The sequence below is a fragment of the Stigmatopora argus genome, chromosome 6 (genome assembly GCF_051989625.1).
Source record: "Stigmatopora argus isolate UIUO_Sarg chromosome 6, RoL_Sarg_1.0, whole genome shotgun sequence".
Lineage (NCBI taxonomy): Eukaryota > Metazoa > Chordata > Actinopteri > Syngnathiformes > Syngnathidae > Stigmatopora > Stigmatopora argus.
Window position 1 is genome coordinate 17620131 of NC_135392.1, and position 25513 is coordinate 17645643.

At 41.4% G+C, this 25513-nt stretch overlaps 1 protein-coding gene across 11 annotated transcripts in view; it reads left to right on the forward strand.

Moving 5' to 3' along the window:
* The window catches only part of atp2b2 (ATPase plasma membrane Ca2+ transporting 2), a 126797-nt gene that overhangs the window by 41703 nt on the left and 59581 nt on the right, over nt 1-25513 (forward strand). For all 11 annotated transcript variants that reach the window (XM_077603794.1, XM_077603793.1, XM_077603792.1 and 8 more), the window contains one exon: nt 22502-22702. In XM_077603794.1, the coding sequence (XP_077459920.1) occupies nt 22502-22702 (201 nt within the window). The remainder of the gene's footprint in view (nt 1-22501; nt 22703-25513) is intronic.

The window sequence follows — 25513 nt, forward strand, 5'->3', positions numbered from 1 at the left end:
AGTCCCTATTTGAAGCTAGATGTAAATATTGGAAGGGGAAACCATCTTAATTTGCACTAGGAATACAAAACAACCACTGGCAAATTTGCTACAATTACTAAGATGTAGTTCTCACTCTTCCGGGGCAGTATTGTTTAATGAAAAAGATAATTAGGGGTAACATACTACTCGCTAACTGACATCAAGTCATGCCCGTTTTAAAAATATAAATAAATCCATCATATGTACCTATGAAGAAAAAAAGGGTGTGTTTGCTCTTAAGCCGACTTGTGGTTAGAGGTTCTGTCGCCTGATTTCGTTGCGGGCATGTGCGGGCTCGATTCCCGCTGTTCCCAGTATGATTGTGAGTGCAGATGGTCGTTTGTCTCTCTGTGTTCCCTACGACTGACTGGCGTCCAGTCTGGGGTGTACTGACTGTTTCCCTGCGATTGTCTCCATCCTGCTATTTTCACGCCCACACTACGTGAGAGAAGAACGCAACAAACTTTTGACCCAGCAGGAAACGCCCGTCTGCCTCACATCAGCCCCCTCAGGTGGTGATAGGTTCACCAATTGGCATTCCCAGATGCACATACAAATAAAGGAGACATCAGACTCATCTGTGGTGTTCTTGCAAGAGAGAAATCGAACCTGACGCGTCTTCGTCCAAGGTTAATTCTGCCGTTCGACGCCTCTCTTGCTGTTTATGACATAAGATTTTACAACCGGCATCTCTGTTCTCAAAACAATTGAAAGTCCTCTGGATCTTCCCAAGGGAGCGGTGTGAACGACAGTGTGAGAAGTCGATGGTTCTCAAAACATTCTTCATTGCAAGCAAATATATAATCATCTAAGACTAATAATCCTAAGTGAAGCAAAGCGTTCTTCATTTCAAGCAAATATATAATAATGTAAGACTAATAAGCTAAGTAAAGCAAAGCGTTCTTCATTGCGAGCAAATATATAATAATGTAAGACTAATAACCCTAACAGGTGACAAGGACTACACGGCTTCGACTCTCTTTTGCGACAAGGACTGTGTCGCTTCAGCTCCCTCTGACTTCTCAGGGGCTGTTCGGACAGCGTCTAGACTTGTCTCTAGTGAACTACGATACTCATGCCCTCAAGAAACCCCTCCCTGCCTTGGGTTTGATTGGATTTTGCTTTTGGGATGTGTGGTATCCATCCCGTGGTTGGGGAGTACTGTTAGGTTTATGTGGTTGCGTCCTTCTGTCACATAGTGCAGGCGTGTGGATGTGATGGACCCATTGACCCAATCGCAGGGAAATAGGCAGGCCAGCATTGTATACTCAAACGGTTTTAAAGAGATTAAACACAAAGTGCAAAAACAAAAGCAGGGAATCCAAAATTACAAAAATGAACCAAAAGGAATAGAATCAAACATACCTGGCACGCACACCGACGTGACATTGACAAAAACGCAACAAGAAATGAACAAACAAAGGCGACTTAAATACAGAGACATGGGTTAAGGAGACATGGAGAACAGATGAGTGACACAACACACGAAAACAAGATAAAATTTATGGAATCCCCTAAAATGTAAATGGATTTCCTGTATCCGCTATTTTATTTTGAAATTATTCCAGCCTGCTATTACTTCCACTACACCACGTGTCAAACCGATTCCGCCGAGGGCCGCAGTGGGTCCTGGTCTTTGTTCCAACCGATCCAGTGCCGACATTTTAACCAATCAGGTGTCTTCTAAAATAAGTAGCACCTGACTTTAATTAACTGATTACACATGCAAAAGGTATCCTTTTGGAATGAAAACCTGCACCCACTGCAGCCCTTTGAGGACCAGTTTGACACCCCTGCACTATACCCTAGATTGGTCGCCAGTCAGCCATAGGGCACACAAAGAGAGTCAGGACCATCTGCACTCACAATCATATTGCCACCAACGGGAATCGAGCGCACACCTGCCCACACCAAAGTTAGGTGTGTGAACCTCTACACCACGAGGCGGTCACAGTAAGTAACTATGGGTATTAAGCCAAATGTCCTTTACTCATGATTAATAGAGTTTCTGATGTTAATCTAGACTCTATAATTTGATAACTCCTCATTCCACCTTCCACCTGCCCTTTCTCCTGACTTCCCTGCTCTCTTTTTTTTTTCCATCTCTTTTTTGTGCCTCTGCTCCCATTTCTATTTTCATTTGCTTGTTCGGTCGCCAATCCCGGTGGGCTGCTGCAGCACAGTATAGCCTAAATATACCTGCTCCACATCTACAACCTTTATCATCTGTCCTTTACGCATCCTTCCTTTGCTCAGTAAAATGACTGGGTAAGTAGCATGTCGTTTTAAAGTTTGAAACAAAATTTCATTTTTTTTTTCATTTTCTTAGCCACTTTATCCTCATTAGGATCGCGGGGGGTGCTGGAGCCTATCCCAGCTGACTCCAGGCCAGAGGCAGGGGACACCCTGAATCGATGGCCAGCCGATCGCAGGGCACAAGGAGACGGAAAACCATGCACACTCATACCCATAACTAGGGGCAATTTAGAGTGTCCAATCAGCCTACCATGCATGTTTTTGGAATGTGGGAGGAAACCAGAGTACCCAGAGGAAACCCACACAGGCCCGGGGAGAACATACAAACTTCACATAGGTGGACGCGACCTGGATTTGAACCCAGGGTCTCAGAGCAGTGAGGCCGACGCTCTAACCACTCGCCCCACCGGGCTGCCCTTGAAACAAAATATTTTTCTAAATGTATTTACTTTTTAGGGAATAAAATGATGATCCATACCAGCGATAACACAGGCTTGATAGGACCCAATTGTGTTTACAGCAAACCCCTCAGGGACCTGTGTTGCTATTGCATCCGAGCAATCACAGTGGTCATTGGTGGTCGGATACACTGTATTTTCTCACTGGGAGAAGGCCGATGTGTAAACAGGACACTTGTGTTGTTGATCATCCGCACACATTAACACTCAGTAACTATTTCTATCAATTTCTCGTTTCATGGTTATGAGGATCAGGGGTGAAGTTCAGCCTGGATGGCAGACAATTTAGCCAATAAACAAAAATCATAGACAAAGATTTCTTTTAAAAAATTGAATCAGTGCTTAATAACTTTCATTTTATGCTTGTCAACAATGTGTTGTTATAATAACAACTTTTTGCTTGTTTGTTTGCATGAATGTGATGCATCTATCATGAAAATCTACATTTGTCTCAGGTTGTTCTTATGTAGGTCAGTTGTCAGATTATTTGCACTGATTGACTCCTACAACATATGTAAATTGTGATGGAGTGTTTGGTCAGTTTAATCTATATTCTGTACTAGATCCCTGAAGGTCTATATTAGAGGTCTCCAAACCGGTCCTGGAGGGCCGCTGTGGGTGCAGGTTTTTGTTCCAACCGATCCAACACAAACAGTTTAACCAATGAGGTTTCTGCTGAAAAAAGAAGCACCTGACTGCAATCCACTGATTGCACTTCTAGGATATTCTGCATATTCTAGGATACCAGATTGGTAGAAAAGTTTCCTCTTACCGGTTGGAACGAAAACCTGCACCCACTGCGGCCCTTTCTGGAATAGTTTGGGGCCCACTGGTCTATATGGTCATCTAGTAGAGAAGCCAGCCTAGACCAGTAGACTACACGGATGTTAATGGAATGGGTCATTATAGATTCAACAAGAAATTGCTTGGGAGCTACACTAATGGGACAAGAAATAGACAAAACTTTAATTCAACAAGTAGTGCTTGCTATTTGATTGTCAGATCACCCACCAGTTATTCTGATCAAATCACCAGCATCTGATGGATAGAAGGCCCTAACATGTACACGTTTTCCCTCCTCTAATGATCATACTAATCCTACCTTCTCCCACACAACTTTGTTCCTGCTTGATTAATTCTATTTAATCTCCTACCCACAAGGGATCTCTTATGCGAAATAAGGACAGAGTCTCCTGCCACGCTTGCCATGCAGAAGGTTACATTGAAAAAGAGAGAATAAAATCAGGGCAAATTCTAAATGATAGGCAACCATTTTACTCAGTGAGAGAGTGAGGTAGTTGAGCACGTGTTAGTAGAGGCTAGACAAAGGGTGGGCAAACCGGTCCTCCAGGGCTGCTGTGGGTGCAGGTTTTTGTTCCAACTGATCCAACAAAAACAGTTTAACCAATGAGGTTTCTGCTTAAACAAGAAGACTGAAATCCACTGATTGCACTTCTAAGATACTAGATTGGTGAATTGGTTTCCTCTTATAGGTTAGAACCAAAAGCCGCACCCACTGCGACCATTTCTGGAATAGTTTGCCTACCCCTGGGCTAGATGGTTGAGTCAGTACCATTCAGGAGAAATTAAAAACAATACTTCTGTAGATTTTTTAAAATTGTGCATTAACATGAGTACAGTGTCATTAATGCAAAAAATCATCTCTATATTTTGACATATTAACCTGGCATTTCAGATTGATTATTCTGTATATCTCCTACGACTATATTACTCATATCAATCTGGGAAAGATGCAATTGAGACCTTTTTCATTACAGGATGGGATGAGAAATGAGACAAAAGGAGGGACAGTAAAGGGGGGATGTTTTGGAGATAAGGTCAGAGGACCAGACTTTGATGCTTGAGACATGTCCAGAGGAGATAGGAACTAAATATCGTTAGAAGTTCGATCTAGGAAAAGATACGTGGATGTAGTGGGTGAAGACATAAAAGTGGCTGGCGTAGGATGATGCAAAGGTTATGAGTTACTCTGTTAGTAAATGGTAAATTAGAACCAATAAAAATACATTTTTCCATTGTAATATCCTGTTTTTGGTGTTTTTTCAGAGGGTGGGAATGAAATGATTTGTATTAAGTTCATTTCTATGGGAAAAGTTGATTTGAGATACGAGTAAATCGACATACGAGCTCGGTCCCGGTACGCATTAAGCTTGTATCTCAAGGTATTACTGTAGTAGTACCAGTGGCGGGCGGTGCATTTTCTGGTAGCGCCTTCAACGTATCAATCCAACCCTCAAAAACTCTTTTATGGCTATAAAACCTCTACTGCAGCCACAGCTGCGACACATAAAAATAATCAATAAATTAATGCACAAAAATGGGGTAAAATCCACTTCCTAGCAGCATTTCATGATTAAATACAAATGCTGGAGCTTTTCAGACATTAAAACCAGGCCAGGGGGTGATTTTCCCGGGAAAAGACAGCGATGAACGTCAATGGCGTACGGGCAAACATTGCCCGAAAATGGGGTAAAATCCAGCCGAAAACAGCATTTATTGATAAAATACAAATACTGGAGCTTTTTAGACATCAAAACCGGGCCTGGAGTATCATTTCCCCGGTAAAAAGACAGCGATGAACGTCGATACGTCCATACGTGAAATGACAAAAAATGCACTAAAATTAGGTAAAATCCACTTCCTAGCATCATTTATTGATTGAGTACGAGTCGTACGGTGTTTGTAAGGTTTTTTGGGGGTTTGTAAGGGGAATCATAATCATTTATAAGGGCAGTTATCGGCAGAGGTTGACAGGTATGACAAATACTGGAGCTTTTGAGACATTACAACGAGGCCAGGGGGGTGATTTTTCCCGGGAAAAGACAGCGATGGATGTCAATGGTGAAACGCCAAAAATTAAACTGGGGTAAAATCCACTTCCTAGCAGCATTTTGTGATTAAATACAAACACTGGAGCTTTTCAGATATCAGAACTTGGCCCACAATTGAAATATTATTTAGGAATATAACCATATTTGTAATTTTACTCACCAAAAATCCTTTTTACACAATATCCATCCTCCTTTCTTTCTTCCTTCTTTCCTATCGCCATCGAAGCTAATGATGAAAGTCGAGCCTGTCCTGTCATATTTCCGGCATAGTCCGTTTTGAAAATGGCTTTAAATCAAAACAACAATATACTATTTGCTTGTGGAGCTAAGTTAGCGTGCTGAAAGTGCCCCACACACCATTTTCCCGGCTGTAACAGGCTTGCTAGCTTCGGAGTTGACCGCCCTTTCTTAATGGTGGGCCAATATTTCTTCATTTTTTTCTGGAAAAGTCCGTCTGGAAAATAGCTTTGTGAGCAAACAGAATCAATTTGTTTTTGCTTCTGCTTCTGTCGGCCATAGTGGGTGGAGTTTGCGATCTCGGCTGCCTGGGTACTGCTTTGGCCCGCCTACTAGCCAATCATAGTTTGTGAAAGCAATGACATGTCCCAGCCAGCAAAATGCTAACGCCTATGAAAAATCATTGTGGGGTTGCCAACTCGAAATCTGATTGGTTAAAAGCAACAGTCTAGTTTAATGCAGCAGAGCCCGCAAGAACTGATTGTGAAGGCTTTGAGGCAGATCTGATCTGGCAACAAATAATGGCTGAAATGTGATTGGTTAAATGCTTCAATAGGAAAACACACATCTGGAAGCAGTGCAACCAGGGGGAAAAGCAATGAAAGGAAGCTAACAGACCATTTGGAATAATAAGTATTGATGGACAAAATATAATATGATTCAGATATTTCTTAGGCCAGCAAAGAAGGCCTTGAAGGCCCTGACGGCCCGCCACTGAGTAGTACTAGTAGTAGTAGATGTGCAATGTATAATAAAGTAAAATGAATATTTGTTCATTCATATTCTGAACTGCTTATCCCCAAAAGGGTCCCGGGGGGTGCTGGAGCCCATCCCAGCCAACTATGGACACCAGCCGGGGGAGACCCTGAATCCATGGCCAGCCAATCACAGGGCACAAGGCGAACAATCATAGGGGCATTTTGGAGTGTTCAACCTAGCATGTTATTGGGATGTGGCAGGAAAACCAGCGTACCCGTAAAAAATCACGCACGGGGAGAACATGCCAACTCCACACAGTGAGGACCCAACTCGGATCAAACCCTCAAGCCCAAAACTGGGAGGCCGGTGCGCTTAACACTCGATCACCCGGCCACTGTAAAATGAAAATAATATATAACACATACATACACTTACGTATAAATAAGTACTATATTTCCTTGCATATAAGCTGCATTTGTCGGACAAAAAATGACTGAATCGAGGGTACGGCTTATATGCGCATAAAAACATGACATGCATGAAACTGCAAGGTGGCAAAGGCAAAACGCCATAACGCAAGACAATGCGTCCGATACAGTCATTTATTTCAAAATAGAGGAAAGATAAACAGATAAAACGCTAAACAAAATTTATGTTGACGTCATGAAATTCAAGAAGACATATCTTGCTTAAAACGTGAAAAAACTCACTTGTGCCTGTCACTGCTCGCTCGGGGCGCAGCCATCTTGCCTAGGGCGGGGCACCGCCATCTTACCAAGGGCGCCGCCATCTTACCTCGTTAAACATGCTCTGAGTAGCCTTGATTTTTAAATAAAACAAAATTCTACTTTGATTTTTTTTCGTTTTATTTCTTGTTCGAAAGTGACAACTATTGTAGTAAAATGAACCATCGAAATAATTGAGATATTTTGACATTAGAAACAATATGGCTGACACAACATCTTAAACTCCTGGTCAGAAAATTGTAATTTCTGTCATTAGAAAGCATCAACATAGACTTATTTCTCATCTCTCATCTCATTTTCTGAACCGCTTCATCCTCATTAGGGTCGCGGGGGGTGCTGGAGCCTATCCCAGCTCACTCTGGGCCAGAAGCTGGGGACAACACCCTGTATTGGTGGCCACCCGATCGCAGGGCACACGGAGACGGACCACCATTCACACTCACACTCATACCTAGGGGCAATATAGAGTGTCCAATCAGCCTACCATGCATGTCTTTCGAATGTGGGAGGAACCCGGAGTACCCGGAGAAAACCCACACAGGCCCGGGGAGAACATGCAAACTCCACACAAATGGACCGACCTGGATTTGAACTTAGTACTCCCAATGTGAGGCTGAGGCCCTAACCAGTCATCCGCCGGTCCGCCCCACAAATATTATGTCTGATATATATAAATGAATAAATGAATTAACGATTTCTTTTGATCTGGCACATTTGAAACTAATAAGTGCCAGGTGTTAAACACTACACACTTTCACCAGCTAATGGCGGGTTCATTACTAGCCTTGATTGTTTTGATGATTAATGCATTGCTAACAATCAGTTGTAGCAAGCTGTCTTCCCTGTATGTGTGTTTGTACCAAGTGCCTACCTGCTCAATCATGCCTTGCAGCGATACTGTTGATTTAACCAATGTGCCACGTTGCAGAAGCTGCAAATGGCTTGTGAATGTCTCCACTGGGATGTGACGTGAAGTGTGATCATTTCTCACGTTTAGAATCTCATAAGCTGTTTTCATTGTCGTTCTCTCTTGAGACGCATAAATATGAAGAAAAATGTGACTTAGTTACAGATTTCTCTTGGTAGATCATAGCTTGTCAATGAAAGTGACACATCCATGCAGAGTGGGCATGTCTTGGAATGTAGGTATCCCAAGAGATTCCTGACTAAATTAACATGCCCATAAAAAGACACGCTTGTTCATGTGGATGACCAATTCCCATACGAGTTTTTGATTAGAAGAACTCTACCTATATTATACCAGCTTTGCATTTGAAGTTCTCATATTCTCCCTGTGCCTGCAAGATAGAATAGAATAGAACCAAGTTAGAATAGGGGTGACCCTATTTCGCCATTTTTCCTTTATGTCCGGTATACATTAACCACCATATTCGAGGGATTACTGTAATGTGGCGCCAGAGCCATTTCTCTGGGTACCTCAGTTTCATTCGACATCCCCAAACTATGCGCAGTATAGTAGAGTAAACACTCCAAATTGTCTGTATGTATGAGTGTTGCTGAATGGTTATTTGTCTCCAATTGGCTGGCAGTCAATTCCAACTATATCCTGCCGATTGCTCAAAAATAACCACTAGAGGTTCCAGCACAAGCCTTAAGGGCATAAGTGGAACGTGTTGAGGTGGAACTTTTGCACCTTGTCCCGGGTAAGACTGTTGCCCTGTGAAGATGCAAAGATGACAACCGCGTGCTTTCTTTTGTGACCTTTGCAAATGGGAGAAGCCGTGAGCCGTCCCATGCTCCGCGCTCAGAGACATTTAACCTTTCTCTATTTCGCAGGCTTTTTATTGAGCACACAAACACCACGCCTTCAGTTACAGTTGACCAGTTATTGCTTTATAAATAGTTTCTTAGTTAAGTCATCAGGCAGTTGACCAGTACCCGCGAGAATAGGAGATATTTCAGCAATCGCCCATGTCATAATCTCTGTCCTGCATCTGTGTGGTTACGCCCATTTCTTCCACGGCTTCTTCACTCATCAACCGTGCATTGGTTGCATCCATAGCAGGCTCGTATATGAATATTATTTAAGCAGAGTTATACAATACATTAAAACAAGGTGTAATGTATCAAAAACAATTATTCTCGGAAACAGAAAATGGATGTAGGGCACACAGACAGTCAAACAACCTCTCGCATCACAATCATACTGCCACCAACAGGAATCAAACTTGCACCTGCCCGCACCAAAGTCAGGCGAGTGAACCACTATACCAGGGGTGGCCAACTCCAGTCCTCAAGAGCTGCTATCCGGTCTGTTTTCCATATCTCCCTCCACCAACACACCTGAATCAAATAATCAGGATCGATATCAAGCTTCTGGACATCATGCTGATGAGTTGATAATTTGATTCAGGTGTGGTAGAGGAGGGAGATATGGAAAACAGACCTCAAACAGCCAGCTTCTGTATGTACATTTGTGTGCATATTAGTTCAGCCTATGTTACCTATTTCAGCCAATCTCAGAACTCGTAGATTGTGGCGTAAGTGAGCTGGATACATTGTAAAAAAAAATAAAAGTAAAAATAGAGTTATTAGTAACTCGGAATTTATAGATATGATACCCTCTTCCACTTCCAATTGCAATGATTCTTACCCATGTATTCCCTTACGAACTTCCTTTCAGTTTGTGTCTTGTGGAATGTCCTGAGTGTGAACCACCACTTTGAAGACGGCGGTGTGAGTTGACAGGGATAGTGATGATTTTAGATGCACCGGCACATCCTCATTTCTCTTCATGTCAGCACTTTTTCCTGAAACTGCTACTTTTTCTCCCATTATGAACTGCGTGGGGTAACATTCGGTCATTCTCCATCTTAGTTTCTTATTAAGTTTTTAACATGCATAAATCTGGTAGTCGATCCAACTCTGCCTCACAGAAAGTAGTTCCTCTCCGCTTGATTAAAAAAAAAAAAAAAAAAAAACTGGTTATTGTGAGTCCTACTCATCAGATTTGGGAGGCATCAGATCATTGATGGAATCTTCAGGAGGCGCCGTAGGGTGAGCAGGAGGAGCTTTTTTGCGAGAGGTTTTCAGCGCACAAGAAAGATGGTGATGGGGAGTTGTGACCGCTGTTTCTTTTTTGTACAAATATACTATTGTACACTGTCAAGACGATTGCCATATCCGATGGCTCTGACCATGTTGTCAGCAATCTCTGGGACACTTTGTTTATAACCCTGAGCCCTTTTGAAAATGTCTTGCCGATTTCTCAAAGTACTGAGACCACATTCTTCATCTTACAGTGGTAAGTACAGTTGTACCTCGACATACGATCGTAATCTGTTCCGAGACTGAGATCGTATGACGAGATTCTCGGAACTCGACGGACGTTTCCCATTGAAATGAATGGGAAACAAATTAATTCGTTCCAACCCACTGAAAAAACACCAATAACAGGATATTGGATTTGAAAAAATGTTTTATTTCCTCTAATTCGCCATCTATTAACAAAGTAACACATAACTAGTGGTTTAATAGTAATAAAATGTGTTTAATCTAACTAAAATTGGGCAGATTTCGCCGACGGGAGACAGAGACGTTTGGGGGTGTGGGGGGGGGGGGTCGTTTTATTTCCACGACAACGCACTCGTAAACGGAACAAACAAATTTAAATTAACTTGGATTAATATATACAGACACTCAAACATACGTTTAATGTAACTTTACAAAAAACTGAATTCTAATTTTGTTGCAATCTTTTGTTACCTTCGTTTTCCGGGTTGGCGGTTTGCCACGCCTCCACCCTCACGTTCGCTATCGACCAAAAACAGGATATTGGATTGGAAAAAATGTTTTATTTCTTATAATTCACCATATATTGACTAAGTAATAAATAACGAGTGGTTTAATAGTAATAAAATGTGTTTAATAGAAGTAAAATTAGAAGCATTTCGCGGAGGGGAGAGACAGCGGCATAAATGGAGGCGGGGGGGGTGTTCGGGGGACTTTATGCACAGCACTCGTAAACAAACAAACAAATTTAAATTAACTTGGATTAATATATACAGACACACTCAAACATACGTTTAATGTAACTTTACACAAAACTGAATTCTAATTTTGTTGTAATCTTTTGTTACCTTCGTTTTCCGGGTTGGCGGTTTACCACGCCTCCACCCTCACGTTCGCTATCGATGGGCTGTTTGCTGTTGTACTACGTATTCCCTTCAAAATATCCCGAAAATGATTCACACAAATGTCCTCACAATAGGATAACCCACGACCACTTGCCAACGAGAAATAGTCTTGTAGTACATTTTAGCGATCGCTCCGCTGCTCATAAAGACCGGCTCGCAACTCCCTCATTGAAATGGCTCTGAACGCAGCCGCTTTGCGAGTTGCGACCAGAAATATTACAAAGAGGGAATTGCGAGCCAGTGCCGCTGATGTTCTTAGGAGCAGCGAACAAGAAGTAATATAATACTCCTCGTATTAGATAATTATAACAGGAAATGCAACAGCTGAGCTTACCCACGTATTGATTATGGGTAAAGTTTTATTCTGAGAAAGAGTGCCATTGCCTGTCGGCGTTGTGTGCACGAGTATACTTCATTACCCAGAAAGCCCTCTTTTTCCCGCGCATGCGCGTTGTGCGTTTCCTGGTCTGAAAAAGATACACGAAAGATATGCAAAAAAGACAGTGCCATGGCCACCTGGATTGGTCGCATCACAAAATTTTGATCGCATGACGGGCGAATTGTTCGATCGAAATTTCCGTCGTAAGACGAGAATATTATATGACGAGCGGTCGTATGACGAGGTACCACTGTGTGTATATATATATATATATATATATATATATATATATATATATATATATATATATATATATATATATATATATATATATATATATATATATATATATATAAGACAAATATCGTTACATAGCATCAGAATGCACATTGAGTTAGAAAAAAATTGGATCACGATACAAAGACTGGCAAGGTTGCACTCCCCGAAGCATTGACATTAATCATGCATGTTCAGTGCAGCAACACCTTGTTGAAATTGGAGAGAGCACAATTATTCAGCTTGATATTTTATCAATTTGAAGCATAAGCAGCTCGCTGTCCACTTGCACGGTATTGAAATATTATATTTTTCTTATTAACAAGAGGTATGCCATCTTAAAATACATAGAAAAGAAACAAAACTATAAACATTAATAAAGTGCTGTGTTCACACTTCTGCTTTAAAGCTTCCTACCTTCTGCTGCACAGTCTGCCAGCATGAATTTTAACACGGCTTTGACTGGCTTTCCTGACTTGACTTCCTCCTGTGTTGGGCCTCTGTGGATCTGCGTGGAATAAAATGACTCTCTCATACCCTTTTTTAAATTAAATTTTATTTTTGTAATTTAACCATCAATTCTATTTTTGCCTGCTGAGTCAGTTTGACGGTAACCGTAAGCAGACGACCCTCTTGACATATAATTGACTAAATGGCTGCCTGTTGTATTATTTTTTTATATTGTATTGTGACGAATCTTCTCGTGATACTGGCATATCGAGTTGAGTGACGATATGAGTTTTGTCCTATCACTACTAAGCTATTTCTTTAACCCTAGAATGGTAAAAAAAGGGTCCTAAGCAAGACGGTGCAATGAAGGGTACCCATTTTTCCCCGGTAACCATGGTAACCCTCTATTTCAGACTTGTGAAAGGTAACCCTTGAAATAGAGGGTTACCATTCTAGGGTTAAATTGGCCTGATCATATTTAAGACAACATATATGTTGTTTCAAATCGATTAAGAATGCAAATTAAGAGGTTTTAATTTCGGATTGAGCTGTCAATTTTGCTGCTCCTGACTATTTCATGACTCTGTGCTACTTTGGATATGAATGCTTGTCCCGGCTATTGTGTTCTGAGTGTATCTGATCCCAGAAGTGAAACCAGAGACTGACATCCAGATGGAAGATGGTCACGCAGCCTTTGTCCCCTTTTATCAAGAGCACTCTCACTCTTCATTTCTTCCTAGAATTGAGTCAGTCCAGTACATACATTAAGTTCAGGTTTCTTTACAATGATATTTTAAATGAACAGAAAGCCCAATTGACTAAAGTGAAAGCCACATGTCTATGTTCCTTTATTTATCACAGTTGTTCGTCCTATTGTTATTCTTTTCATGTACACCAGTGGCTCCATGAATTCCATGCACAGCTTTAAAATTACTGTTTTTGTGGGGGGGGGGGGGGGGGGGGGTAACTTTTTACAGTCACATTTCCCACATTTAAAAAAGGAACAAAAACTGCAAGAATCATTGTCATGGAAACAAAAGAGAGAGGATGTGTGTATGTGTACTTTGTTTCCCAATTTAATGTTGGATGATTTTCTACATTTATTTTTTCATACTTTGCCTCGTCTTAACAAAATTACACCAAACATCGATGTCCAGATGCATTGCGCAGTGGGATCAAAGTATAGTATGGTTGCGCGTGGGTTGGTGTGGGCGTGCACGGGGGTGTGTGTGCAAGTGTGTCAAACAGGGAGCTGTGCGCTGTGTTCTCTCACTCCACTCCGTTATCTCTTGCATGAGTCAGACTCATAGAGCACAGTGCTTGACAGATAAACTCACCCACTTATACAGCTGGCCCAACACACACATACACATGCACAAAATCACTACGACACCCCAAGTTCAGCTTGGAAAACATAAAGGGACCACAGAATTGACTGAATTTTATACTAGCTAATGGGAACAAGGTCGAATGATGCTTCTGGCAAAAGACTCTGAGATGTCATTTTCCATTGCATAGCGGTGCGCTTTTAAACACACTTCGTACTTTTCCCCTGCAAACGGTTTTCCAATGGGAATATGGGAACATATTTGTGAGCACTGCTGAAGAGGAATTTCTGTTACGAAGCGGGGTAGAAAATCTAAAACATTTAATTCTTCTTTTGTGAGGGCGCAACAGAAAATCATTGAGAAGTACTGCATTAGGGAAATATATTAGTGTTTTGTGTTATGAGTATGGTCAATATATAGATTCAAAATCATGGCTTTAATGTTCAACCTATTTTTTCATTCATTCATATTCTGAACCACTTATCCTCACAAGGATCACGGGGGTGCTAGAATCTCTCCAGATAATTACGGGCACCAAGCAGTAGGCACCCTGAATCGGTGGCCAGCCGATCACAGGGCACAAGGAGACGGACAACCATTCATGCTTACACTCTTACCGAGGCGCAATTTAGTGTTCAACCAGCCTCCCATGTATGTTTTTGGGATGTTGGAGGAAACCGGAGTGCCCAGACAAAACCCACACAAATCCGTGGAGAGCATGCAAACTCCAAACAGTGAGGACTAACCTGGGATCTAACCCTCGGCCCTAGATCTGTGAGGCCGACGCGCTAACCACTCGGTCGCCAGGCCGCCTCAACTCATTTATTATTCCATAAAACTCTTTAGTACCGTATTTTCTCGCATATAAGCCGTATTTGTAACTAAAAAAATGATGACTGAATTAAGGGTACAGCTTATATGTGCACAAGACTTACAGCGTTGCTATACTCTTTTTCACCAGTAGATATCGGCAAATTAACATTTACTATTTGTTGGTTATTTTCTGTTTTCTAGTAAGAAAAAAATATTACTGGATGAATTACAAACTTCCTTATGCTATTGACCCTAATAACGTGGTTTTGATTCATACAGTATCTCAGAAATACCACGTACGATGATTTTTCTTAAGATTTTCCCTACAAAGTAACACATTTGTACTCCCTATTAAACCCATGAATATGGAGTTGAAAATTGTGAATCTGGGATTATACTATAGCGAGACATTGCAAAATTCAATGATTTTAAGGCAATTTTAAAAGTGTGGTTTATAAGCGAGAAAATACGGTAAGTAGCAGACTTGCTGTTATGATGAAAGTCACCATCAAGGACACAGTGACACATTTTTCATCACTCCTTGTAACAGGAGCCATATAATTAGCCACCTTTTAGTCGCATGTTCGCTGATGGTTTATTATTCACTGCAGAGTAAGTCCACTTTGTTTCTGTATGCTCTTTCCCCGACTCGTACTTGAAGCCTCTTTGGCATTTCTGCTCTTGATTTCTGGGTCGCTTTTCAAAAAGCAGGAAGTGAGAAAACGCTGCATACATATTGATTAAATCCCCTTTTCTGTCATCAATCCGTTGATGATCATCACGGTCGCTTGTTGCCATGGCTTCTCGTCCACAATAAATGGGCTGAAAAGTTAAATACAAAAACATACTGAAGATTTATGTCATGAGAATATCACAAGACCTCTATATAAACTACACCCTTGCTGCTTTTCAAGGACATTTAAAGGTCATTGCATATTTTCATTGCTAAATCATCTCCTGGTTTTCTGCATGAGTGCCTCTGGACACGCTGATAAATATGGGCCACAAATTTGCTTGTTTCTTCAAGGTTCAGAGATGCAAGTATTTTCACACGAGTGGGACGCATAGTGTTTCCATGGAGATCTATTCATAGCCTTGTTAAAATATGCCATCTTGTTCCTACTGACAGGCAGAAGAGCAAATGCAAAGAAGAGAAATAGGCGTGAAGTTAGTTTATTTTCCACAGTTTTGTATGTCTCTGCCTCGTGTATTTAGACAAAGGGATGTCAGGTAGGCACCATGTGTCACAGCAGATTTGAAGCAGAACCAGCAACATTTGACAGATCAGCAAATTAGCGGCCATGAATGAAGAGCAACTGTAATCTCTCTATCACAACTCTAATAACAATTTACTCCATGGCCTCACCTACACCCATCTTTATACTTACTATACATTAAATAATGACCCATTCTTTGCTCATTCAAAGCTGCATTAAAAAAAAGATTACTCAGTTTTGAGCTGTTGTTAAATATCCTACTGTAATGCCTTTTATTGCCATGATGACCCAATTAGAGCTTTGGAGTTGTGAGGGCAACTAAGTGTTGCAAACTTTGTGACATTGTGGGATACATTTAACAAGAGATTTGACCTTGTTGCAATAGGCAACATTCATTTTGTAACCACTTACTCATGTTGACTGCTTTTTATGTTGACTACTTATTTGTGTTGACTGCTTATTATGTTGACTAGTTATTTATTACTTATATATTGATTATTTATGTGTGCACTTCAAGGGGAACCTTAAATCACATTATACTTTTATAATGACATTAAAGGCATTCAATTCATCTTTCGTACCGCGCTTAATCGAAAGGGTTGCTGGAGCCTATCCCAGCTGACTTCAGGTGAAAAGCAGACCACACCCACACCGGTCGACAGTCAGCTGTATGGCACATAGAGAGACAGACTGGCATCCACTACACGATCAGGTGGCCCAATAAGTAACATGCAAAATTTAACGATGCAATCTATGGAAAAATTTGAAAATTCCGAGACTATCCTTAGAGCCGTCGTTGGCTCATTCATGTCCAAGGCCTGGTGAAACTGACTACAGTCTACTTTTCCAATGACAGTAAAGTCCAGTGGTCATTCAAGAATCAACAGCAGTGTTTGGGACCCTGGGTGCTTGTCCAATGTGAAATATCCACATACCTTTCAACCTTGGCCAATTGCTCCCCTTATTAATGATTGCAATTCCCCTTATTAAGCGATAAAAAAACGTACAAATCCAAGGCGGCACATATTTACTCACATAGGGTGCACTTAAAAGTCTAACATTTTCTCCAACGTAGACGGGTGCCCAATCACTATGCACTATATTCAAGGTTCTGTCGATGTCGCTGTATGACGCTGACAGCATGATTGTTTGCTTACATTTCTTGCTGACGGTGAAAAGGCGAACGTGTGAAATGGGAATGCTATTACCAGTCGACGATGACGTTTTCGTCTGCTACCAGTGACTGAGAAGATCCAGATTGTTGTTTTTATCTCTCTGTGTGGCGGCCTGGTGGCGCAAGTGGTTAGCACGTCGGCCATCTGTGTAGAGTTGGCATGTTCTCCCTGGGTCTTTTCCTCTGGGTACTCCGGTTTGGCAGGTGGATTGGACACTCTAAATTGCCCCTAGGTATGGGTGCGAGTGTACATGGTTGGCTGCCCATCTTCTTGTGCCCTGCAATCGGCTGGCCATCGATTCAGGGTGTCCCCGCCTTTGGCCCGCAGTCAGATGTGATAGGCTCCAACACCCCCCATGACCCTAATGAGGATAAAGCAGTTCAGAAAATGAGATGAGATGAGATCTCTCTGCGTGCCCTACGTCTAACTGGAGACCAGTTTGGGGTGTAGAATGCCTTTCGCCCGAAGTCTGGGGTGGAAACAGGCAGCCCGGTGCCTGAGTAATTAGTGCGTCGGCCTCACATTTCTGAGGTCCTGGGTTCAAATCCAGGTCAGTCCACCTGTGTGGAGTTTGCATGTTCTCCCTGGTCTGTGTGGGTTTTCTCCAGGTATTCCGGTTTCCTCCCGCATTCCAAAAACATGCATGGTAGGCTGATTGGACACTCTAAATTGCCTCTAGGTAATGGTCTCATGTGCTGCATTTGGATGGCCACCAATTTGGGGTGTCCTCCGCCTCGTGCGCGAAGTCAGCATTGGTAGGCTCCAGCACACCCAGTGACTCTAGTGAGGATAAAGCGTTTCAGAAAATGAGATGATGAGATAATATTTGTGCATCATACCATTGTTCTGTGGCCGAGTTCATGACTAAAGCCGAAGTTTCATGGCATCCGTCAGTGATAAAGTGTGTCTGATGGAAGTCAGGCGAGTTCATTCATCGGCAATAGGATGCGACCTGAACGGCTGTTTCAAACCGCTTAGCACTTGGGATATTTACGACATTTCAAGTGAAAACCATGCGATTGAATTTGATCGGCGCTTTAGAAACACCCACATCGCATACAAACTATATCTATCACGTTATATGCAAACCATTGTTCCATAAATGTCCTCCTTGTAAGGTAGTGCGTATCTATCCTTTGGTATGGATATATTGACACTCACAGGCTTCTAATTTGGTATTATTCCATTGCATAAATGTCGATACCAGTTTAAAGATAAAAAAATATTAGAGCACACATTTTTTTAACATTCCTTCGTATTTTGATTTGCTTAAGGAAGTTAATATGCCTGTCCTTGTAAATGCAAAATATCAAATTATTCAAATTGAAACAAGAAATTAGTGTAGGCCGGCCCAGTGGCGCGAGTGGATAGCGCGCCTCACAGCTCTGGGATCCTGGGTTCAAGTTCAGGTTGGTCTACCTGCGTGGAGTTTGCATGTTCTCACTGGGCTTGTGTGGGTTTCAGAAAATGAATGAATGAATAAACATGAAAACAATGGTTTTGATTGTAGGCGTTGAAGCTATAATCTTTTAAGGGCCATTTAGAGTGTCCAATCAGCCTACCATGCATGTTTTTGGAATGTGGGAGGAAACCCACGCAGGCCCAGGGAGAACATGCAAACTCCACACAGGTGGGATGTGACCTGGATTTGAACCCAGGACCCCAGAGCTGTGAGACCAACGGGCTAACCACTCACTCCAACGGGCTAACCACTCACTCCAACGGGCTAACCACTCACTCCACCGGGCCGCCCTAGAAATAAAGTTTTCAATTATATTCTTTTTTTGCTATTTATAACATTTCCTAATGTTAAGGCTTGGAACAAAAATTCATTCATCTTTGTGAAAATATAACGTACATTATTCATATTTTTCATAAAAATTATAAGATTGTTTTCCCTAACTCGCAATCTCATTTACTGTACAAAATAACAAATATGAAATGCCAATGGTCTAATATTGTGACCTTTCCTAAACAAAGCAAAATAAAGAAAACATTTACCTAAATTGCTGGCTATGGACGTATGTGTGATTTAAAAATAATTAATGTGACACAACTGGCATCGCTATGGTCAGGACATTGTTGAATAACAATTGAATGCCATCTTATGTCACAGTGTTGTGGAAGATCCAACATCAATACACTTTCATGTGCCATTTCTAAAATGAGTTGGACTCGCAGAACAAAGTAAAAGATGTGAAATGTTGCGGCACGGGTTGTCTGGGAAATTGTTATTCTGTGGACAAATATAACAACATGCCTTTTTCACATAAATCATTTACATTAGTTCAGAGATAAATGAGGGAGGGTTTTTAACACCGTTATTCATAGTTCGCTAAACTAAACCAGGCGGCCACAGCTATGGGGTCCTGGGTTCAAATCCAAGTCAGTCCACTTGTGTGGAGTTTGCATATTTTCCCCGGGCCTACGTGGGATTCCTCCGGGTACTCTGGTTTCCTCCCACATTCCAAAAACATGCATGGTAGGCTGATTGGACACTCTAAATTGCCCCTCGGTATGGGTAGGAGTCTGCATGGTTGTCCGTCTCCTTGTACCCTGCGATCGGTTGGCCACCGATTCAGGGTGTCCCCTCCTCTAGCCCGGTGCCAGCTGGGATAGGCTCCAGCACCCCCTGCGAACCTAATGAGTATAAAGCGGGTTAGAAAATGAATGAATGAATGTAGTAAACCAGTATTTACTTTGACGCCCACAGAAGTGATTTGGCAGCATTGACAATCAATTTTCACACCTGTTCTCATCATTAAAAAAAATGTGGTTCACATTATTTACCTTCAAATGCAATACAGTTAAGAATGTGTCCGTTATTCGAGTAAGAAACCAAATATGGCAAGATACTGGATACCTTGTACCACAGTTTATAAAATAACATAAGATGAGAAATTCTGCAGATGTTTTTCTCCTCGGAAAGTCATGGCTTCATTGGCTATTTTTAAATTTTCATTTTTTTTCACGTACAGATGTAAATTATATTTTCCCTGAATATACTATATATGTATATCTATCTATCTATGTGTGTGTGTGTGTGTGTTTGGGTTTCAAACCTACACAAAAATGACAACAAACTCACCCTTATATAATATCGCAGGTGGTTGTTAGTCACCATTACCTCGGCCCACCGTTTCTGTCTAGTCTTCAATGTCTAAGGGGTTTAAGATTAGGTTGACATTTATCCAACACAACCGAACCTGCTGTGAAATGTTACACATTTACATTATTTTATTATTCTCCCATTGCTGAAAACAAATAACAATAATTACTAAACCTTTCTGATCCGTGCTGAAATCTTGTTTGACTGAAAAACACAAAAATACTGCAGAAATAATTATGTCAAGTCAAGTGTAATAATGCAAAAGAGAATATCCTTGTGATCACTCAAGACAAATAAACATAAGGATGAAAACATAACAATGTTGTGCAACACACACATTGATACATAAATAAAGGCAATGTGTTATAATGTAGCACACAGCATTCTAACTCCACAATGTAAGTGAAGCGTAACACAGCATAACAACATTTGAGACATAATACATCAATTGGGCTTGCTCGTAAAATTTGTTTGCGTTTAGAAATCCAAGGGAATAAACAGGTTGGGGCCCACCGCCCTCGTGCTTTTTATTTCATTTGATAGCAAAAATAAGTCCGCTATAGATGTTGCTAATATAAAAATAAGAAAAGTGGCAAAATATCATGACCAATTACAAGCAGATGGGCTGCACTTTGTTGCCTGTTTCTCTTCACATTTTAACAAAGGATTTAGTTTGCATTTGGATAGGACTGAACACACCCACCCACACACATGCATCTATTAAAATGTTGTTGTTAAATTATGGCCTGATTTCTGCCATTTGTCCTTTCATATCCAAGCCAAGTCTACAGTGTTTCGCAACGAAAAATCAACACTGAAGAGTTCCCATTTCTTTCAAGTCGAAAATATCAGAAAAAAATCATGTCACCATAAGTAAGTGTACTGAGCTATTAAGGTCGCATTCCACTGCCTTACCTTATAGTACTTTTTTTGATGCCACATCACTGCTAACCATGGTAACGATGGCTGCCAGCAGTTGGTGCAGTTTGAATGTGTTAAACTAACTCCCTCACCCGCATGGAAATGTGGGCCACGTGGAGATTTGCATACTTATTGATTTCACGTCTTTCCGTCATGGAAGAATAAACTCTTTGATGTGGCGGGGGAATGTGTTTATTGACGACACAGCTGAAGGGACATCAAAATGTCATTAATTGTCACACGCATGCAGAGCACATGCTGGCGATCACGACTCGCCGAAATGCACAAAAATATTCACGTGCATGCACGCGTGATATGAGACCGGCTGCTGCTGGATGAGATCAATGAGAGTACATGCTAGGTCCTCTCTGAGAGACAATTAAAAGGGAATGGATAATGAGGCTATTTATAGACTGATCTATTTGTAACAAGGGCATTCTCCTACGTAGGAGACAGGAATGCTTCTCTCTCCTTGCATCATCCCTTGGTCTCTCCCTTCTTCCTCCCATGATCCTCTATATTCATTTAACAGTTCATGCCCTTTTGGCATTCAGTGGCTATTTTGTGCAGATATGGTGCACATGAAACCTTATCAGGTACCTTCCAGGGGCACTCCCGGGAGATCCTGGTGACGCACAACTGTGTGACATAAGGCGTCCGTTCTTGTATGAGGATGTTCAATGCTGTGTGGAAACACAAGAGACTAAAGATGAAAATTAGCCGGCGGCTACAATCTTACATATTTACATATGTATGTTCATTAACATTAATATGTGATGCCCCTTATCAAATCAATCAATCAATCAATCAATCATTCAATTGCAATCTGTTACAACATGAAGCTACAATGAGATTCGATCCATAGATAGATAACCAGATAATCAATGTGGTAAGGTTTCGAATGGTTAATTTCAAAACCACACATGATTTTCTTTTCTTGCACTCATAATGCAATGTGCTATTTTGAATTCTCTAAAGATTCCATAGATCAGTCAAACAGAATGTTGAATACTTTGGAATTTAATCATTTTTTCCATGCAAACATCCCCCTTATTTTGATTTGATTTTAAATGTTTATTTTTTATTTTTTATATATCGTGTATAATGGGGTATGACTTGGACCACTGGTTGTTCCTTTTATCAAATCAATAGATAATTATGTAATCATGGATCATTATCAGCACATTTCCACAAATATTTCCTGTGTAGTTTAATGTGGATGTTCAACCATTATTTTAAATACACAAGTGTGAAAAATTCACACCCAACTTTGTAAACCTTTGTAATAGCTCTCTTTTACTAGTGTTTTTTTCTTTCAAAGGTAATAAAAATTAATATAATGGCATTGTTACCCTAACATTCTATCCTCTCTCTGACCATTCCTTTGTCCTTTTTACTCTGTCTCAGGACTTACAGGTGCACAAGGTGATTTGGACAAGAGGAAAGAAGAATTTGGGATGAACCTGATCCCTCCAAAGAAGCCCAAAACATTCCTGCAATTGGTATGGGAGGCCTTGCAGGATGTCACCCTCATTATCTTGGAGGTTGCCGCTCTCATCTCGCTGGGCCTCTCCTTTTACCACCCGCCTGGAGAAGACACCGGAGAATGTGAGTCCACTTATTTGTCAATGTCAAGCACAAAAGTGCAAACTGACTCTTCTTTTGTTTATGTTTGATTAGTGTAAGGTCTTCACAAGTGGGCCAGGAGAGCCTTAGTTATCGAGTCACTTTTCAGACATATACAAACCTGTATAACATAGACAATGAGCATTGACTTTACTTTACACGGCTCATATAAACTCAGGTGTTCTTCCTCTTAAGCCACATTTTCATTGAGCAGTCCGGTGCAGGTCGGGTAGGATAGTATAACCTTCATATGTCATCACATCATTCTTTAGCTCAGTCCAAGGCCAAACTGTTGGTAAATCTACAAGAAACAGGCAACACCTGTACTACAAAACACAGTTGCAATTCTGAGATCATTTCATAAATTACGGGGAGTAAATTCAAAACGTTTGTCAATAACAGAATAAAAAGTTATTTTTATGTTGACATCAAAGGGACTTTGAACGTTTAGCTTATTGCAACATGCAATTCTTACAATCCCAACAAGTCGGTGTCGTTGTTGTCACCATCATTGTTCCAATCCCTCTGTGCTGGTTGTGTTGGGCTCCTCTGATACCCAGCATGTAATTTTTTGTGACAAGGGATAAACCTTTAGCGGTTGAAATTTTAAATGAATAGCATGGAAACGTTATGCTACCCGGACTGTACCGAAACACTAAGTGGAAAATCCTGTACAGACCAGTCCAGAAATCAGATGAACCCCAAGGTACCACTGTTTCCGTAGCGGTGCACTGTTGCTCGCTATGGTTTGTGAGACACTGGGCCCAAACCAAACGTGCTAGATTCTATCAGTCAGCTTGTTAAAAATCCACTTCCAAAAATGAGGATTCACTCCCATCTGCTATAGCAGTGGTCCCCAAACTATTCCAGAAAGGGCCGCAGTGGGTGTGGGTTTTTGTTCCAACCTGTAAGAAGAAACCTTTCCACCAATCTGGTATCGTAGAAGTGCAAACAGTGGATTACAGTCAGGTGCTTCTTTTTTAAGCAGAAACCTCATTGGTTAAACATTTTGTGTTGGATGGGTTGGAACAAAAACCTGCACTCACATTGGCCCTCAAGGACTGGTTTGGAGACGTCTGCTCTAGAGCATCCTTATTAACCTCTGAGGCTGAATTGTGTCAAAAGCACATCTTCTGTATCGCTTATCCACACATAGCCTATCCCAGCCAACCACAGGCAGCAGGCAGCGGACACCCCAAATTGGTTGCCAGCCAATCGCAGGGCAGAATGAAATAGACAACCACTCATGCTCACACTAACTCTGCCACCGAGTGGAAATCGAACCCATCTTGCAAGCACCAGAATCAGACGGAATAACCACTGTATCATCGGGTGGCCTATTGAAAGCACGTCTAATGTCAAAAGACATCATCCTCATATGGCTTCCAGACCCATCTAAAAGACACAGAGACCTTTGAACGAATCTGAGGACTTTGGTTTCAACTGTATGTTGTTATCATTTAATTTCAGCAAATCAAAATGAGTTAGAACTCAAATCATAGGCATTAATGAGTGCTTTCCAAATCTACAAATGTTTGACTGTCTTGCATGTACAGTGGGGAAAGTATTTAGTCAACCACCAAATGTGCAAGTTATCCTACTTGAAAAGATTAGAGAGGCCTGTCATTGTCAACATGGGTAAACCTCAACCATGAGAGACAGAATGTGGAAAAAAGGGGGGTTGAGGTCTAGAGACTGTCCTTGCTGATGGAAGGAGATTTTGATTCAAAATGATACATGGCCCCATTCATTCTTTCCTTTACACAGAGTAGTCGTCCCTTTGCAGAAAAACAGCCCCAATGCATGATGTTTCCACCCCCATGCTTCACAGTGGTTATGGTGTTCTTTGGATGCAATTCAGTATTCTTTCTCCTCCAAACACGAGAACCTGTGTTTCGACCAAAAGGTTCCATTCTGGTTTCATCTGACCGTAACACACTCTCCAGTCCTCTTCTGGATCATCCAAATGCTATCTAGCGGACCGCAGACGGGCCTGGATGTGTACTGGCTTCAGCAGGAGGACACGTCTGGCAGTGCAAGATTTGAGTCCCTGGTGGCGCATTGTGTTACTGATAGTAGCCTTTGTTACTGTGGTCCTAGCTCTCTGTAGGTCATTCACTATGTCCCCCCGTGTGGTTCTGGGATTTTTGCTCACCGTTCTTGTTATCATTTTGACGCCATAGGGTGAGATCTTGCATGGAGCACCATATCAAGGGAGATTATCAGTGGTCTTGTATGTCTTCCATTTTCTAATAATTGCTCCCACAGTTGATTTCTTTACACCAAGCATTTTACCTATTGCAGCTTCCCAGCCTGGTGCAGGTCTACAATTTTGTCTCTGGTGTCCTTCGACAGCTCTTTGGTCTTGGCCATAGTGGACTATGGAGTGTGAGAGACTGAGGTTGTGGATAGGTGTCTCTTATACCGATAATGAGTTGCTGCAAGGTCTCATTGTATAAGGTATTAATAGCATGATGCTATTAATACAGGTAACGAGTGGAGACCTCGTTAGAAGAAGTTAGACCTCAATTGGTGGATGACTAAATACTTATTTGCCCCACTGTATGTGATAATGAATAAACAGGTAACGAGTGGAGACCTCGTTAGAAGTTAGACCTCTTTGGCAACCAGAAATCTTGCTTGTTTGTAGGTGACCAAATAGTTATTCTCCACTCTAATTTGGAATTAAATTCTTTAAAAATCAAACGATGTGATTTTCAGTTTTTTTCTTCTTCCACATTCTGTCTCTCATGGTTGGGGTTTACCCATGTTCACAATTACAGGCCTCTCCAA